This window comes from Penicillium soppii, assembly GCF_028829465.1.
Source record: "Penicillium soppii strain IBT 18220 chromosome Unknown utg000001l, whole genome shotgun sequence".
Classification (NCBI taxonomy): Eukaryota; Fungi; Ascomycota; class Eurotiomycetes; order Eurotiales; family Aspergillaceae; genus Penicillium; species Penicillium soppii.
In genome coordinates this window covers 3,498,565-3,518,001 of record NW_026643231.1, presented here as the reverse complement: position 1 = coordinate 3,518,001, position 19,437 = coordinate 3,498,565, and the positions used below count along the sequence as shown (strand labels likewise).

Sequence of the window (19,437 nt, the reverse complement as noted above, 5' to 3'; positions counted from 1 at the left end):
CATATGACGGCTAAGGAACTAGTCGGCTGCTAGTAGACCTCGGAACCGCCCGCGGGCCGCCCTCTAAGGGCCGCCCACAGACCCGCACTTTTGCGGGCGGAGGGCGGGCTCTCCCTACCCGCGGGCCGGAAGGTCTCTACCCTGCCCTTAGAGGGCGGCCCTTAGAATATTTTAAGGGCCGACAAACATGACAAATATAAAAGGCTCTCTAGTTGCATATAGACTGCGACATCGCCCGTCTATAGGCACCTAGGAGGTGCCCATCGCCCGTCCACGGTGGGCGGTGGGCTATTTGGATTTTCGAGTGCCCGTCCACAACGCCCACCGCCCACGGGCATGCCTATCGCGGGCATGCCCACTATGCCCACCATTACATAAAGTCACCCAAAATGGACGTATAACTCGCTGACTTGACACATTAAATAACTATTATTTACAGCTGTTTTGCCAACTCTATATAAGATCGCGGTTTTAATCTACAACATCCATAAATTTTATTGAAATATCTGAGTATATGAAAAACTATAATATATATAATTAGGCTTCCGCAGGAACCAGAAAATCCCGGACCGGACCCGGACCAGACCCAGACTGGTCCGGGAAATAGGACTATCCCTTAATCCCAGCGCTGGTTCCGGGATATAAAATTGATCCCAATTTCCCAGCCTGGGTTCCCAGACTGGGAAATTTGGGATTTTTATAATGTCATAGCACTAGATCTCGTAACTGCATAAGTTATACGTCTTTTTACGTTTTTTTGCTGAAATTCCCTTACATCTTAGCTTACAATTCTACTAGATTTCAAGTAGAATTATTTAAAAATAATTAACAAATAAATGAATTTCTAGTAATGCTTATAGTTCTTATCTTCTCTTGTCTTCCGTTTTCTCCCTGACGTTCGGACCTGTGTACTACACTCTAGAAGGTCTAGGTCAGTAGTGCCTAGCCCCTTCTTAACGGTCTTATCTTGAATATCTATCAAGTCTATAGGCTCGTCCTTATCACCCTCCTCTATATCATTAATTAATAATATATTAATGTCATCAGGCTTCTCTTCTCTCTCTTCCTTTAATGCCTCAATTTCCTTATGTGAGTAAAGCTTCTTAAGCTGCTTTGCTTCCTCCACTTCAAGGTCAAACTTCGATGTATAGAGAAACATCATAAGCTCCTTAATCGTTCTTGACTTCATGCGACCTCGGCGATAGTAATAGATATCACGAGCAGTATTAAAAAGTCGTTCCACACTAGCACCAGTTACTAGGATAGAGAGAACATCCCGAGTAAGGGATGCAATTGCCGGAAAGCGACCTTAATGCTCTCTCCAAAATAGAAGGGGCTTAACAGCGGTAATATCTAATAGAATAGAGAATAAGTATATAATAATCAAATATAAAAGATTAGACATACCACTATCAAGATACTGGCTTATCTCTCTAATGCCCGACGTGGCCTATGGTTGATTACCACTGATTGACTTATTCAGTCGATCAAACATAGACCTTGGCTTCTGTGAAAGATTTGTATTTAATAAGCCATCTTTTTCTGTGAGACGTTCCTAGTAAGGAATCAAAGCTTCTTAGAATGATCGTCGGTAGATATCACGCCATTTTTTATCCTAATCATTAGATAGAAAGAACTAAAACCGATTATTAGGGGATAGCATAGTACTAATCGCATAGACATGTCCTTTGACACTATCCGTCTAGGAGTAGTACTTATTAAGCTTTAGTCGGCCTACTTTAAGAGACTCAAGTATCTGTTTCTTCTATAGAATACGCTTACGCTAAAGCTGTTTTATAGATACCTCGAGATGTTTAAAAAGAGCATTGTAGATTTTGAATATAAGATATGTTATTATATCCCGAGTCTTTACGAGTGTAGTTGTATAATAAAAGAAGGGCTTAGTAATGTAAAGAAGATAGTTAATCTAACGCTATTCTTCATCATCTAACAGCATCTCTAGGCAATTGTACTCTGCATAGAAGGGAGCAAAGAAGTCTCGGAGTCTTTTTGTACGACGAAACATGAGATAGGTTGAATTCTATCGAGTCCTTATATCTTGAATAGGTATCAGCTTTGGGCCTGTCTAGAGCTTATAGAAGGTCTCGAGACGCTACGGGCTTACGTGAATATAGATTACAAGATAGCGGATCTTATTTAAAGTAGCAGCAATTTCATAGATCTGGCGAGAATTCGCTTTGGCTACTGATAATTGTCGGTCGGTCCATTTTGTTTCCGTAGTATCATTTTCAGGTACCACTTTAAGACGGGAAAGAAGCTGATTCAGACTAAGCTGAATAATATGGGCTAGGTAGGGAGTTCGGATGATAGTAATATTATTAGGTAAGGCCTGCTAAAGCGATTTAACTAGCGTCCGGTTATTTGATATATTATCGGTCGTTAATCCGAAGATTCGATCTTTAATCCCATGATCTGTGAGTGTCTTTATAAGAACTTCACTTAAATTGTTACTAGTATAGGAACCTGAAAGAGGTTTGAAACCAAGAAGTACCTCTCTATATACCTAATCAGCATCAATGAAATAGCCAGTTATAGCTATAAATGCCTGGGAGAATGGGGATGTCCAGCAATCTAGTGTAATTAAGATTTTTGCCCTGGTAGGAAGCATTCGAAGGATTTGTTTTTGCCGATCAAGAACGATACTCTCTAATCTTCGGCGGATAGTATCAGCTAAAGGAATCACTAGAGGGCTAGGAGCCGAGCGAGCGCTGTAAATAAGACGTTTGAATGTTGGGTGCTTAATTAGATAGAAAGGAAGTCGATTTAGGGTGATGAACTATAGAATATCTTCTTCCTAGCCTAGCTGGGAGAAAGATGTACTTGATCGCTCGCTCTAGAAGGGGGAGTCTTTTGATTAATAGAATACTCTTCTAGGAGAAATAAGATCACTTACCGCTATCGCTGTCTTTAGAAACTGTGTAATCTCTGTCTTCTGTCCACCCTCACATTTAATACAGGCATAGCTATTACTAGACCTGGCTAGGACCCGCGGGTACCCTCCATGACCCTGACCCTCACCTCCCCATGCGGAGGGTCAGGGTCCGAGACCTGGACCCGCGGGGAGGGTCGTACCGAGGCCGACCCTTATGAGGGTTACCCGCGGGGACCCTGAGGGTCGTCAAACATGACAAACAGGTAAAAGACGTGACTAGACGTCAATTGCATAAATTATGTAGAAACAGGCTGTATTTCATTGTAATTGTAAAGTAAAAATTCATCACTATATGGCCTTATAGAAGGATACTACATATACACTCCTTTATACATACCATAGGTTCATTCTCGAATAGGGGTTCAAATTTTAAATGGTTTATATTACATCTATGGCATAGTGTCTAGTCATGGTTCTAACAAGCCAAGAGTCAAACTATATACCCATCTAGTAGTCTCGACTTCTTCCGTATCCTACCTGATACACGATGCTACGTATCAGGGAAGGATAATGATAGGTTCTCCTCCGGGTTCACAAATCTATCGGCATTAGAATCTTCCTTATCACTAGAAGTGACCGTAGGCCGCTTTCTAGCGGCGACTACTAAGAGTGGCGGTGCGTTTGGGGTTGTTTGTATAATTGATATAGCAGCCGGTGTATTAGGACGCAACTCAACATCCTCCTCCTCGTTATCACTAATAGCCTCGAAGGTATATGTCTGGATATCAAGTGCTTCTGCCGAAGCTGCTATCTCATGGTCTGAGAGATACTCCTAGAGAATCAGCCGCTGCTCCTCCTTAATATCAAATCTTGTTGTACACATGTATAACATAATATCACGAATACTCTCTAGGTTCAACGACCCCCGGCGGTAGTGGCATATATCCCGAGCAGAGTTAAATAGACGCTCAACTCCGGCACCAGTTGCTGGAATTGACATAATATCACGGGCAATGCTTGTAAGAACAGGGAATTCTCTCTGATGATCTTTCCAAAAGATCCGAACGGATCCTTTAATAGTATCTAATCAGGTAAGGTTAGTTATATGACTTATAAAATAGGCTTACTTACTTACCACTCTAGAGATATTTGGTAAGCTCGTCGTACTACGGAGTAATTAATCGCGGTAAAGAATCGCTATTAAGGGCCCTCTCTAGCTCCGATTCAGTTATTAATAACTGGCTAGTAGGCTATATCATATCTAATGGTTCACGTTGGCTATATCTCTCGAAAAGAGACTGAAGACTCTCGCGGTATTCCTTTCTATAGTCCTTTCCTATCTCAGGATCTAGGTCCTAATCACTTGTTAAAAAGAACTCTATCTTACTCGACGGCGCTAGGATCGTCCTAATTGTATAGAGATTACCTTCGATATCATCTGTCTCGCCGTAGTATTTCTTCAGTTTCTCCTTCGCAGCCTTAAGGGAGGAAAGCATCAGCTATTTCTAGTGAACTTTCTTTCGACGAAGCTAACGTATTGATCTTTCAAGATAATCAAAAAGCTTATTATAAATCCTAAAGACAAGGTGGATACTCGAGTCTTTAGTACGACAAACTAGCGTAGTAAGCGTAAAAAAGGGCTAGAGAATATAAAGTAGATAGTCAATCTATCGCCACCCCTCGATACTTAATACAAAATAGGTTTAGGTATAGTCTTTGCAGTACTTGTCGAATATGTTATAAAGTCTTTTCGCCCGCCGGAGCATCAGAAATGTCGAATTCCATCGTGTACGGACATCCTAGATTAGGAGAAGCCTTATCCCAGCGTTATTAGATTAAAGATTTAAGAAGGCTTCTTTGCGTTGAGGGCTTCCGTTGATATAAACTACTAGACCGCGAACCTATAAGGATTATTAGCGTTATTAGATCATGATTCATAAATAGAAGCTTTAAGCTTACCTTATTTAGAGTATCGGCGATCTCATGTTTCTGCTAGCGCGCACGAAGTGAACGTACACGGTCTTTAGACCATTCCGTCTCGGCGTTATCATTCTTCGGGGAGGCCTTAATTTTACTAAGTAAATTAATTAGACTTAATTGAATCACATATACAAGGCAGGGCACTTGGACAATCGTAGAATCTGTCTCTTACTATAGCGTCTTAGCCGAATCATTCACCGCTACGATAAGTGTCTTATTATTAGACGTATTATCAGTTGTTACCGCTAGTATACGGTCAGCGATCTAGTGCTTCTCTAGGATCTAGAGAACAACCCTACCGAGGTTCACTCCGGTATAAGATCTAGATATTAGCTCAAACCTAAGGAGAACCTCGCGATACTCCCATTCCTGGTCTAGGAAGTATCCTGTGATAGCCATGAATGCTTGCTAGAATAGAGAAGTCTAACAGTCAAGCGTAATCGACATTCTTGCACTAGATGGAAGCCGTTGTAGTGTCTCCTATTAATGTTCTATAACAAAATCCCGAAGGCGCTCGCGAATCACCTTTCTTGATGGAACACTTGGTGGTGTAGGTACTAGCCGTGCGTAGGAAAGGAGGTCATAGAATTCTTGATATTCGACGAATAGGAAGGGTAAATGCGATATAGTAATCAGGTTTAGGATCTTCTGCTCCCATATTTTCTAGGTAAAGGTAGGCGCTAGTCTTCTCTCGGCCTAAATAGTGAAAATAGTATTAGTATTGATATTGAATATAGGCTGGTTTAAATATACCGCGTTACTAAGTAGTTGCTGGATATTACCCTTCTTCGGTATTCGCTGTCGGCACCTTAGCCTATCGAGATGTTTCTGCATCGATAAGGTTCTAGTATGGTTAGTAGTTAGATGCTTAAGAATTATACGGCACCGTTTACATATAACGCCTGGCTTCCTATCTTTGGCATTTGCAACTTGTTAAAACCCTTTCCAGCACTCTACACGACGGTTCACATCCTAGTTGATCCGCTTCTTCTTACCAAAGTCGGTTTTAAGCTACCACTAAATAAATTCTACGGTTATTATAGTTATAAAGACGACGTACTCGTTGATACGGTCTAGTTTGATTCGCGTAAGAGTGTCTAGGGCCTAAGGTGCCACGCGCGATCGATAGGTTAGAAGGTCTAGAAGGTCTAGAACTGATCTAAACTGACTTTCGGATAGTTGACTCTAGCGTTCGCGTTAGGAAAGGGAATCGTTAGGAACAAGGTATTATAGCGCGTCTAATTACACCCCGTCGAAGCTAGATAATACGTAGACGTCGGAGAGCTAAGACATGATAGATTTAGTAACTAGAAGACAGTACTATAACTAAGGAGGAAGATAATAAGGAACTTACTGTTTAATTTATAGAAAAAGATGCGCGATATTCTTAGGGCATCCGTTAGTCCCTGTTCTACATGCTAGAATTAATCTATTATCTTTTGTATCTATATAACAAGATCTGATTAGCTAACGTAGTGGATAACTTAATAAATGAACCTTAACGAACCTTAAATAGACCCTCGCTTACCCGTAGCGACCCTTAAGGGGACCCTCACTACCCGCGTCGACCCTCGAAGAGACCCTTAAGTTGAGAAAATGGCCTTGATTAGAACGACCAAGTCTGATAATTGCAATCTTTAAACCGGATTTATGACATACCTAGATCATTTGTACTAAAATCTTGAAGAAAAAGGTGATAGAAGAAGATATAATAGTTTAAATGATATAAAAATAAGGTAATTAAAACTACTCTTTTATAATTTTCCAAAAAATCAGTGGTTCTACAGATAAAGATACACGTAGGTTACACTGTCTGTAATATATATATCTACAACTTTACATGCATTTTTGTTAATAACTGCCACTGACCACGTAGCATTTCGATATCATCGAATATTACTTGTAATTTATAAGTGACCATGCCTACGGTTTACTTTTACATGAATATTTCTTTATAATTAACCATATTAACAGAGTATTTAGTGAAATATCTATAAATTAACGGAACAGCTGTAAAAAACAGAGATTAATCATCAATTTTATCCAACCGAAAGAGGTAAGGCGTCGAAAATTTATACAAATGCGGGTCGTTGAGGGTCGCCGAGGGTCCGCATAGTGAACCTTAACGACCCTCAGGGTAGGCTAAGGGTCGGAAGGTTAGAACCTCCCCTCAAGAGGGGGAGGTTCGAGGGTCCGGGGTAGGGACCCATGCGGAGGGTCGTAGCCAGGTCTAGCTATTACGATACTTGCTCATCCCTGATATACCATAATATTGCGATCGGCCCTCTGTGTTTATGCGTAGTGAATATGGATGTTCGAGGATCTTTGTACAACGCCGACATATGATTTTTGGTGTGCCATCTTAAATAGATATAACCTGGTCAAACTTCTCCCAAATTAGAGTATGATAAGTTAAATCCTAATTGATCTTGCTCTTCCTTCTATAATTGGTCTGTAACCACCATTCTACCTATTCGTTATATACCATATTCTCGTAGAGAACAAAATCCTTTCGCCGATTCGGTCCGACACGTATAAGAGAGGGAGGGACTAGGATTAGTAAACTCGGTCGGATAAAGTCAGGATCAAAGATATCGGCTATAGTATGACTACTAGAGGGTGTTATAAGAGGATTTGATAATACTAAATAAGTAAGGTTATCTGTATCTGTATCGTAGATCGATGATATAAAGTCAGAGAACTAGCTCTAGCCCTAGCTCTAGCACATAGTGAAAAAGGAGTGATAGACAGTAAGTAGTAAGAAGTAGTGTAGAATAATACTTACAGATAGGCATATAGGAGTAATAGGAAAATAGGACTTCGATAGACAAACGGATAGATCAAATGTAATATGCTTAGCTTGTTACTGATTGGTTTAGCATATAGGATAAGCCCCACATCTACTGGGATTTCTACTAGGAAATCCCAGAAATCCCAAATATCCTAGTAGAAATCCCGGATTTCCCAAATATCCCAGATATTTCCCATTCCCCCCTGTTTTCTACTAGGTAGAACCGTCCAAAAATCTATACGGTCACAAATCGAAAGTCTACTAGTAGTACCTAGTAGTTTCAAAAATATATAGGCTATCTACATGGCCATAATTATATATTTCTACATCTCCCATTTATGAGATGATCAAACATCAACCACCACCACTATTCTAACATCTAAACCAAGGTTTTTAGGGTAAAATACTAATAATCAAACGTCCTAAGCCTTATTTCATTATGATTTTATAAAATTTCATATCTAATTAAGTAGAATCTAAATTGAACTCAAAAGCGAAACTAAAACAAGAGTAAATAATAGTATATAATTTCTATTTTATGCATACCAAGACTATAGTACAGCAGTATTTTATGCAAAATTGGGACAAAACTGGGACAAAACTGGGAAATCTGGGTTCCCAGTCACTGGTTCCGGTCTAGGTCTGGTTCCTAGCACTTCATCCTGGACCAGAGCCTGGTCCGGGTCCGGTTCCTAAAGTCCATCCCGGAACCAGTATCTACGGAAGCCTATATATGATACGACGTGGAATAAGTTCCTTATCGAAATACACCATGTTGTGTGGTATTTTTATTAACTTATCAAATCATGCTGTAACAGTTTGAAGATATATATTTAAGTCAGTGGTACATACCTGCTATTTTCTACAAGTAAAATACTACTCATATATTCTGCTTCATCTCTCGTTTAGGTATATTTCTTATAGGTAGATCGAAAGAGCATTAGTACAATTCTTATTCTACGAGCTTATATCACTAAATTCCGTCTATTCTATCACTAAAAAACTTAAGTTATTATTCTAGGAGTTTTTAATCCTTCGATTGTAACTCGAGATAGGCGTTTAGGCATATTCCCGTGGGCGTGCCCACGGGCATGCCTATAGACAAAAGACCCTTATAGCCAATCAGCTTATAAAGGATAGTGGGTTAACACTTGATTTATGATATATCAGATCTATATAAGCACCCCTTTTACTAGTAACCCCCTTTTCATATAGTCGTAACTAGACCTGGGCATGGGGCGGCCCATTTTCTTATAGTCCGGCCTATAGTCTAGCCCATTTGGCCTATTTGGCCCCTAAATTTGTACAATTAATATGCAAGATATCCAAAGTTACTAGCGTAATATATCTCCGTTTCGATTTTTGCGGCTTAACTATAACAAATTACAAGATATATTACGGGTTGCTCAATCTCTTCCCACATAGAAATATATATTTATGCGGTAGGGTTTCTGTACATTTTGCTGATTTTCTAGAATTCCTTTAATATCCTGACTTTTCATAATTTTTCTATCTATTTGCTAATAGTAAAAAATAGAGAACAGTATAATCTAATGGAAAGCTCGGATATCCGAAGTTTTAAGTATAAAGAGGGATTAATTCGTCCTAACATAGTCGCTCTAGTGTGAGAAAAAAGTTATCGTTTAGATGAATAAAGCGGGGGGGATGCCAATTCACGAATTTTAAAGGCAAATGGGTCGGCCTATAGGCCGACCCATTTGTCTAGCCAATAAGAGCTAATAATGTTCTCTTATCTATTCCCTTTAAGATAGATCATATTTGCAATTCTAAGCCGAAAATCAATAAAATACTTTAGAGTCGAAGTCTTTGCTGTTAGATATATCTCATCTTTCTCTCACGTTAAATCACTTAACTTTACTACCTATGTCTCAATTATCTGATGTCTATCTAGTATCCCTTATAGAGAGTAGAGAGTTCAATAATTCATCTTACCTTTTATCCGATAGTCTCGCGCCCGAGCACTCGGCAAGTCAAATAACTCAGCCTCTTCTACCTCTTTCCGTGCCACTCTCCCTAAAACGCACAAAAGATCCGACGAAGACCTACGTTATCTTCGAAGATATGAATAAAGAAGAGTTTGTGAACTAGTGGATACAAACACAAAGCGAGTAGCCTTAGGATATACAAAAGATATAGGATCGAAAGGGATACCGTGCAGATATCTAGGCCGACTTCGATCAGGTTGCGTATTATATTTCTAGGCAACCAAAGGTGATATGCAAGCACTATAGGGCGATTTTGAATCATCCGAACTCTATCCTTCATCCCACATCTAGGAAACAAGGAACAACTGCTCTTCGGCGGCATCTTACACGAGCAACCTGTAAGAAAAAGGGGAAAGGATCAAATCTTCAACGCCTACTATAGCATTAGGTTAGATATTAGATAACTAGTTCTTAGAAAGAAGCTAACTCTTTTTAGGCAAATACCGCTCCAGAACCTTTTAATAAGGCTCGTTGGGAACACTAAATAGTCACTACAATCACGACCCTACGACTTCCTTTTACGACTATCGAGCATCCTGAATTCCTAAAGCTTATATAGCTGGCTTAGCGAGCACCTTCAATCCTAAGTCTTCCATCTCGAAGAACCCTACAACGCCGAATTCAGTCAAAAGCTTAAGATCAGTAGAAAGAGATACTTCGGAAGCTTCCACTAAAGGCAAAACTCTTATTAAGCCTAGATTGCTAGACTTCCCCCTTTCAACAGGCCTTTATGGCAGTTTCTAGATATTTCATTAACACTGAGTGGGAGTATCGAGAGGTTTTACTTTGCTTTGAACCTCTCTCTAGTGTGCATACCGGGGCCTATCTAAGCATAGTGATACTAGAGTTACTCGAGAAGTATGGGATTAAAGAGCGAGTATTAGCGGTTACGACCGATAATACGTCTAATAATTCGACTCTTATCTCAACCCTCTAGGATTCTATTATTTCTCTCGGTCTAGGCTCTGATGCTATGATTATCCGAATCCTATACCTCGCTTATGTGATTCAGCTTAGCCTTAAGCAGCTCCTTAGTTAGATGAAAGCAAATCCTATAAATGAGAACATCGAAACTGTTTGGTCTGAAGAACATATAAGAATAGCTCGCCAAACTATGAGGGAATATAGCATGGCAAATACGTTAAAGAAGGTTTGATTCAATTCCTATTCGCCCTATTTATCTAACCTCTACTAATGATCTCTAATCTAGATTCGAAACCTTGCTATCTTTATTAATGTAAGTCCTTAACGTCGCGAGTCCTTCCAAAACCTTCAGACAAAAGCGCCTCGCTTAGTACCAATCCAGGACGTTCGGACACGCTAGAATTCAACGTTCTTAATGCTCCGCCGAGCTAAGAAGCTACAACCTTTCTTTAACACCTTTTGCTCTGAATTTCATCACTCTCATCTTCGAATCACTTCGGATGAGTGGCGGCAGGTTGATTATTTAATCTATATCACTCAACCTTTCTACAAATTCACTACGGCCCTCTCAAAAACTAAGGATATGACGATTCATACTGTTTTTAGTATATATAATCATCTCTTTAAACATCTTGAGAGCCGAATTCAGCAGCTTGAAAAGAAGAGGATTAGGTGGAAATAACAGATCCTTAAGGCTCTAAGATCAGCTAAAAGCAAGCTTAGAGAGTATTATACGATAACTGACTTCCAAGGTCTCGGCGATATATATGCAATTAGGACTCTTTTAGCACCGTAGTATAAGCTTGAGTTCTTTCAAGGCCCTGATTAGCAAGATGAAGAAAAGGACTATGCCGCTCAATACAAGAAAAGCCTCGAGGATCGGATAAAAGAGTATCAGGAGAAGCTCTATAGATCTATTTCACAAGCTGAAGGTCTCTAATACGCGAAGCCTACGAATGAGCTTGATCTACTACTCGCTGGTAAGCCTCCTACACCAGTTTCTAAGCTCACTCAGTATCTAAAGGGTGGTAAGTGGTTTATTCCAAGTTTCTCGTAATACATCCCTTATTTTCTAATTATTATCTCTAATCACTTTTCTAAATAGGCATAGTGGCAATGCCTCCTCGAGAATTTTGGAGAGATCATCAACATACGTTCCCAGTGCTCGCAAGTATCGCTCGAGATATCCTTTCCGTCCCAGCCATAGGTACAGGCGTTGAACGTTTGTTTAACTCGGCACGTGATATCTGCTATTATCGCCGAGGCTTATTACAATCAAGCACAATCTAAGATCTTATGCTTCTGATATATGGGATCCGATTTGATCTAGAAGAGGAGCAGCTTGCTTTCGTTCGGGAATACGCCACTGAGGATGAGATAGAACTCCAGAAGGAAGAGGTCAATGAGCGTACGTAGGATGAGATGTTAGAGATCAGTGATAATAAAGAAGGGCCTTCGTAACAGAATTCTAAGAGGCAAAGGGGTGTTTTATCTAATAATGAGCCCGAGGAAGAGCATGATGATGAGCCTAGATTACCTGAGCAAAATACTTAGCGCGCTTTAGGAAGAATTCGAAAGCGTTCAAGACTATTAGATGGATATGAAGCCTAGTCAAATCATATATTAATCTTAATATACTCTATTTAAATATATATCCTTTACTTTGATCTGATTTCCGAGGGCGGCCCTCATAGTTCCTGTGACGAAGGCGATACAGCCAAGACCTCGTTTAAAGTACATAAATTATGATAGTTATATGCACGCTAGTTTTTGCCCTAGAATGGGCCAAATGGGCCAAATGGGCCGGCCTATGTATAGGCAGAAATCCGATTTTCCGGCCCATGGGCCAGAATGGGCCGACCCATTTGGGCCGGCCCATGGGCCATGCCCAGGTCTAGTCGCAACTTGCGACTCGCAAGTTGCCTAATGTAAGTTAATATCATACACTCTCCCTTAGTCTTTACACTGTCCCTTATATTATATTCACTATATCCTAACCTAGTGCCTATACCGTAGGGCCCTCTTCGCTTCCTCCGAGCTCCCAACCAGACCTCTCCTACGTCGACGATATATTTGATCCCAACCTTGATCTAAATATTGATCCTAGTCTGTTTAACAGCTAACAGACTTCTATATCAGTGATAGAGTCTGAGTTCACTTAACCGGCCCTTCTTAATTGCTCCCTTAAACGTATCGGCCCCGATCGGAGAAAGTAGTTTATCCTCTACGACGCGATAAACAACACGTCTAAAGCAAAGTTTATTAAGTGGTAGCGCATAACAGTACGCGGCAGCGATACTAAGACATAACAAAGGCTACGATAGGATACAAAACACATATCGGATGTCTAGGAGAACTTCGACCAGGTAGTATATTATATTATAGGCGAACCTTTGGTTATATGTCGGACTTGTGGGGCCACACTACCTCATCTAAGCGCGAAGTAAAGCGGCACTAACACACTAAAGCGGCATATGACCTTAGGTAGATACTAAAAGGGTGGTAAAAGCAAGTCTATACAACGGTCGATTAAAGAGACTATTGTTACGGACATACCAGTCACCAATCACATGTGGGGACTGCGACCTATAGATGGGCCACCAGGAGCCAATCGATTAATCTGTTATGCAGATCACGTGTAAGATCCTATACTAGGGCACCCCTAGTACGAGTTAGGGAAACACTTCGACTTAGGAGCCGTTTCTGGCCCCCTGTTGGTAATTACGAACTATACTCGCACACAAATAAGGCTTACCGCGAGAAGGCCGTTTCCGGCCTTCTACTCACTATCTCCGATAATACCGTAATACACTATAAGACGGTTAGCCTCACGTGATCATGCAAGTAGTAGAACAGGTCGATGGTCGATAGGTAGATTCCGCCAAGACAAATCTATATATCTACCATCTACACATCTACATAGGAAGAACTCAGGGATATATAAGGACGCTCATTTCATATATCTAGTTTAGTTCTTCGTCTTTAATCATACATTGTTACTTGTGAATACCTTTGGAACTTTAGAGACTCTTTACTTGATTATAACTTGATAACCACTACGACTAGACCAATACTTCGGTATAGATCTATTCGGCGCACTACCTGGCATCGTTCCTCGATACCCTCGACAGGACTCATTCCGCAGTAAGGCCTACTAGGCAACGGAACGGTTAAGAGACAGATCGTTGAGGTTAGAAGTCTGCAGGAAATCAGAGAAGTATCTCCCGATTCTATCTAACATAACTATGACCAGTTAGCTGTGCGTAACACATTAAAGACCGTCTCGAATCAAGTTTCGAGTCTACACTATCGACATGGTAGGAAACGATTCCGGAAGTAATGTCTCGAGCCGCAACACTTCGGGTGCAGCAAGTAACGTTAACTTGACACCCTAAGCTATGGTCGAGATGATTCAACAGCTTTAGGAACAGATCTTGGTCTTAGAAGGACGAGCAATGTCCTCGGTCAAGATCCCTTAACCTGAGTTCTTTGATAGAACCCGATCTAAGCTTCGCGGATTCCTCACTTAGCTTGACACTAACCTGCGAATCAATCAACCTAAGCTTCCGACGGAAGCTAATAAGGTCATTTACGCTTCGACCTTCCTCCGCGGACCAGCCTTTGACTGGTTTGAACCATTTCTCCGCGAATACCAGGAAAAGGATCGAACCGACTGGGGAGACATCACTACGGAAGTCTTCGCCAACTATAGTAGCTTCAAAAAACGACTTTTAGAGACATTCGGGGATATCGACGCTAAGCGAATAGCTAAAAGAAAGCTTCGGCGACTACGACAAAACACCCCCGACGTGGGCCGCTACGCCGCCGAGTTCCAGTAGGTTATTTCACACCTAGACTAGGACGAAGATACGTATATTGCCATCTTTAAGGACGGACTTAGAGATGATGTTAAGGACGAATTAGTTCGGATCGACCGACCAGAATCTATCGCCAGCATGTTCAGCGCTACGGTACGAATCGGTAACCGACTCATAGACCGACAGGCCCAACGATAAGAAACACGCTAATAGAGATCGCAAGGACAGCGACCATTCGGGTAGTATCGCTAGAACGATCGGCGACCAAGATAGCAACCTCCTAGGCCGGTAAGGTACGAAGATCCTTATAGGCCGCGACCTATAGAGCTCGACGCCACTCAAGAAGAGCAAGACGAGCGTCGTAAGAAGAACCTCTGCTTCTCGTGCGGGAAACTAGGACACCGATCACGAGAATGCAAGCAGAAGAAACCACCATTCAAGAAACAGCATATACGAGCGACACGTGAAGAACTACGTGCGACCGGTGAATAGGTGGAGGATTAGGGAAGAGAGGCCACCAGAACAGGCACCATCGCTAGGAGCGACAGTTGGGAAAACTAGGATTAGGCGCACCCCCACGCGGAAGAAATCCGCCACGAACATATCGATTATCCAGAAATCGATTAGGAAACCGTTAAGAGTCAGGGATAGACATAATATGTCCCCTAGGAACTAAACTGTTCCAGGGAACAGTCCACTAATCCTCAGGAGCGGGATGCGGGGCACCCGGGAACACTAACTATGTTCCCCGGAACCACCGATCATCCGGGAACTCCATACACGTTCCTAGGGACAAAAAATGAGATCCTAGAAACGGAACACGAGATTCCAGAAACACCTTAAGAGAGTCCTAGAAACTACCATCATACGGAAAATGATAAAGAAGCCAGTGAGCTTGTGGCCAATCTCATAGAGGAGATTCGGACCAATAGCCTAGACCAGCACCTTATCGCAGCGATCGAGGAAGGCGACGACCCAGTAGGATGCCTATATGATAATTCCACTTGCGCTTGCACAGGGTATACAAGACACCCCGGACACGGCGTAATAGCCACTATAGCATGCTACGACGAAACATGCACCACACACGCAACCGGCAAGTTGAATTACGGCATCGAACCCAGACCACTACGGTAGATAAAGAAGCCAAAATAGAAGAAGAGCTATCAAGGAATTTGGTATAACGGGCAACAGATATACGATTCGGAGAATCGACCCACAATACATCTAGCGGTAACAGCGCCAACGTTAGGGACGCACATCAAACTATTCGTGATCTTACCTACAGGAAAAGCCTAGACCCTTATCGATTCGGGTGCCACTAGCAATTTCATAAGCCCACGGCTCGGAGAAGATCCACGAATCCAAACAATCCCATTACCATACACGGTACCAATTTCCGGACTCGACGGGAAAGTAATTTCCGGAGGAGTCTAGAACAAGACTATCCCATTGCCTATATCGATCTACGGGCACCCGGAGTTGATACAGTTCAGCGTACTGGAACTCGGGGATTACGACGTTGTTTTAGGCATTCCATAGCTTAGAAAGCACAACCCGAGCATTAATTAGCAGACGGGACGAATCACCTTTAATCGGTATACGTGCAAGAAAGAATACGAAGAATTCGAGAAACGTCGCAAGGGGGCTGTCGCATTAGACACCGACAGAAACACCCAGTCCAGAGGTGGGACTTAGAGGCGGATCAAGACGATCGCGCCCGACACAATGGAACAATCACCAGACATATCCGACGACGAACTGGCGGACTATATGATTGTCAAACAAGAAAAGCTATATACGACCAGCGAAGAACCACGAATTCCGGACGAATATCGTGAGTTTACGGATGTTTTCACGGCACCAGCCGACGGAGTACTACCGAAGCATAGACCCTTCGATCACGAGATCAACACCAAAGAAGGCACTGAACCAACTTTCAAACCTATCTACCAGTTATCTCCGAAGGAATCATAGATACTTAAGGACTACATCGACGAGAACCTACAGAAAGGTTATATCCGAGCCTCGAAGTCATCGGCCGGATATCCGATCATCTTTATACCAAAGAAGGATGGCAGCCTTAGGCTTTGTGTGGACTATCGACATTTAAATTCGATCACCATCAAGGATAGACACCCATTACCTTTGATATAAGAGATTCAGGATCGACTATAGGGTGCAAAATACTTTTCGAAATACGATCTTACCAACGCGTATCATCGCATTCGGATCAAGCCAGGCCACGAGTGGAAAACAGCATTCAGAACCAAGTACGGGCACTACGAGTATATGGTTATGCCATTTGGCCTCACCAACGCACCAGCAACATTCTAACGCTTCATTTTCAGCGTGCTTAAGGAGTACCTCGACGTATTCGTTATCGCGTATTTAGATGACATCTTAGTATTCTCTAAGACACTCGACGAACACATCAAGCACAACAAGCTAGTGTTGAGTAAGCTAAGAGACGCTAAAGTCACTCTCAAGCTTAAGAAATGCGAGTTCCACGTCCAGGAAACAGGATTCCTTAGATATCGCATTAGCCTAGACGGGTTAGGCATAGAAGAAGATAAAGTCAAAAGCATCTTGGAATAGCCTACACCTAAGAACGTTAAGGAAGTACAACAATTCCTTAGACTCGCGAACTACTATCGGAAGATCGTCGACGGATACGCTGGCATAGCGACCGGACTCTACCGATTTACCAAGAAAGGACAAGCCTTTACTTGGGACGACGTAGCAGAGACATCGTTTCAAAAACTAAAAGCACTATTCAGTAAGAAAACGATTATAGCAAACTTTAATTACGAGTTACCAACCGTGTTAGAAACGGACGCCTTAGACTACGCTCTAGGAGCTAGGCTGACTCAAACTGAAAATGGGATTTCCCGACCAGTTGCATTTTGGTCTAGAAAAATGATCCCAGCCGAGCTCAACTACGATGTGCATAACAAGGAACTATTGGCTATAGTGTCAGCATTCCAAGTCTAGAGAGCATACCTAGAAGGAGCAAAATACACGGTGACGGTCAGAACCGATCACAAGAACCTTACATTCTTTACTACCACGAAGGTTCTCATACGACGACAAGCGCGATAGGCTGAAACCCTTGCGCAATACGATTTTAGAATCGAACACTATAAAGGGACAGAGAACAGTCAAGCAGACGCTTTAAGCAGACGACCAGATTACGAGCTAGGTACTAAAGCAGCGCTACCTACCGTACTGAAACAAAACGACGACGGAACCATCTCGTATAATAAACAAATTCTGGCTACAACAATAGAAGTCGAAGACGACTTCACACAACAAATCCGAGACGCGTAGAAAAACGACGAAACAGCAAAATCAATCCTAGAGGAATAGGTCAGCAGTGAACACTTCACTACCGACGACATAGGAATGGTCTACGCGCACGGACTAATATATGTCCCGATAAAACTAAGAAACAAGGTTATTAGACGACACCACGATGACGCTACGCACGGATATATAGGAGTAGAAAAGACAGTGGAACATGTCTCGCGAAATTATTATTTTCCAAACATGAACCGCAAGGTCAGATTCTATATCCGAGAATGCGATACGTGCTAAAGAAACAAACCAGCACGACACGCACCCTACGGGGAATTATAGCTATCGGAGACACCGAAGAACCTATAGGAATAGATCACGATAGACTTCATCACGAAGCTTCCAGTCTCAGATAGATGCGACATGATTATGGTTGTAGTTGATAGGCTCACCAAATACGCCTATATGTTACCAACTATAGAAACTATTACCGCTCAAGAAATGGCAACGATATTACTGCGACATGTGGTATCGAACCACGGGATACCGAGCAAGATTACCTCGGACAGAGATAAGTTGTTCACATCAAAGATATGGCAATCCTTTACGGACTAAATGGGTATTAAGCTTAGACTCTCCACCGCATACCACCCGCAAACCAACGGACAAACAGAAAGAGTGAACCAAACGGTCAAACAGTACCTAAGATGCTACGTGAACTACCAGCAAGACAACTGGGTAGGACTATTACTAGTGGCTCAACTAGCGTACAACAACGCAGAACACGCCACCACGAAAGAATCACCGTTCTTTGCCAACTATAGGTATCACCCTATAGTATTTGGACAACCTAAGGGAAAAGTAGCTATAGCAGAATCATCGAGATTACTGGCCACCGGGCTACGATAGCTGCACTTACAGCTATCCAGAGACATTGACTTTATCAATCTACGCATGAAAAAATACTACGACCAACAACACATAGAGGGACCTGACCTGAAAAGGGGGAAAAGGTTTATCTTTTACGCCGCAACATCAAAACCAAGCGACCTAGCAACAAATTGGACCACCTACGATTAGGACCGTTCAAAATTAAGGAAAAACTAGGACCAGTCAATTATCGCCTAAAGCTACCAGGAAGTATAAAGAAACTCCATCTAGTGTTTCATATCTCGTTACTCGAACCCGCACCAAACAACGCCGAAATCGCTATAAACGTGGAAATCGAGGAAGAAACTGAGGACGAATATGAAGTCGAACAAATTCTAGCGGACAGATGGTACGATAATCAGCAACAGCTTCTAGTCCAGTGGAAAGGGTACCCTACCTCAGAAAACACATAGGAACCTATCGCGAACTTAAGGGGCTACCACCAGCTAGTACAGAAGTATTACCAGGAGGCGAAACGGACTCCTACACAGCGGAAGGCAAGGAAGCATCGAAACCAGAAAGAGAAGGACCATTCTAGAAAGATAAAGGAAGGTCAGCAATCTCAGCCAACATCTGATCAAAATTCGGATTCTCAGCAGTAGCGGCAAGCTACTCGAGATCAAGGGCAGAGGAAGCAGCTTGCCCTAGGGACGATTGATGCTCATTAAGAATTTTAAGCAACTCAGCATCATGATCGGACATTTTAAAACCCTTTTGTTTAAGGAAAGCCATTTGTTTTCGCAGGCGCCGTTAACGGGCCATAGCTTCCTAATATTGTTTTGTTTTATTCAACATCTG

The 19,437-nt window shown here is 42.0% G+C and overlaps 4 protein-coding genes across 4 annotated transcripts; 1 reads left to right on the top strand and 3 right to left on the bottom strand.

Moving 5' to 3' along the window:
- Positions 1-844: 844 nt before the first annotated feature.
- On the bottom strand, positions 845-2,228 carry N7529_001338 (uncharacterized protein; the record flags this gene model as incomplete). Its single annotated transcript, XM_057236869.1, has 4 exons — positions 845-1,308; positions 1,408-1,450; positions 1,494-1,507; positions 2,207-2,228. The coding sequence occupies 4 exons, from the start codon at positions 2,226-2,228 to the stop codon at positions 845-847; spliced, it is 543 nt and encodes a 180-aa protein (XP_057103672.1).
- A 296-nt stretch (positions 2,229-2,524) lies between these two features.
- Positions 2,525-7,234, bottom strand: N7529_001337 (uncharacterized protein; the record flags this gene model as incomplete). The annotated part of the gene is made up of 2 exons (XM_057236868.1): positions 2,525-2,797; positions 7,205-7,234. 2 exons carry the CDS (start codon positions 7,232-7,234, stop codon positions 2,525-2,527), a joined length of 303 nt encoding a protein of 100 aa, XP_057103671.1.
- Positions 7,235-7,254: 20 nt separating this feature from the next.
- On the bottom strand, positions 7,255-7,538 carry N7529_001336 (uncharacterized protein; the record flags this gene model as incomplete). The annotated part of the gene is made up of 2 exons (XM_057236867.1): positions 7,255-7,314; positions 7,359-7,538. Coding segments are annotated over 2 exons (240 nt in total), but the record flags the coding sequence as incomplete, so codon positions are not given.
- A 4,907-nt stretch (positions 7,539-12,445) lies between these two features.
- On the top strand, positions 12,446-12,717 carry N7529_001335 (uncharacterized protein; the record flags this gene model as incomplete). Its single annotated transcript, XM_057236866.1, has 2 exons — positions 12,446-12,522; positions 12,597-12,717. 2 exons carry the CDS (start codon positions 12,446-12,448, stop codon positions 12,715-12,717), a joined length of 198 nt encoding a protein of 65 aa, XP_057103669.1.
- Positions 12,718-19,437: the final 6,720 nt, after the last annotated feature.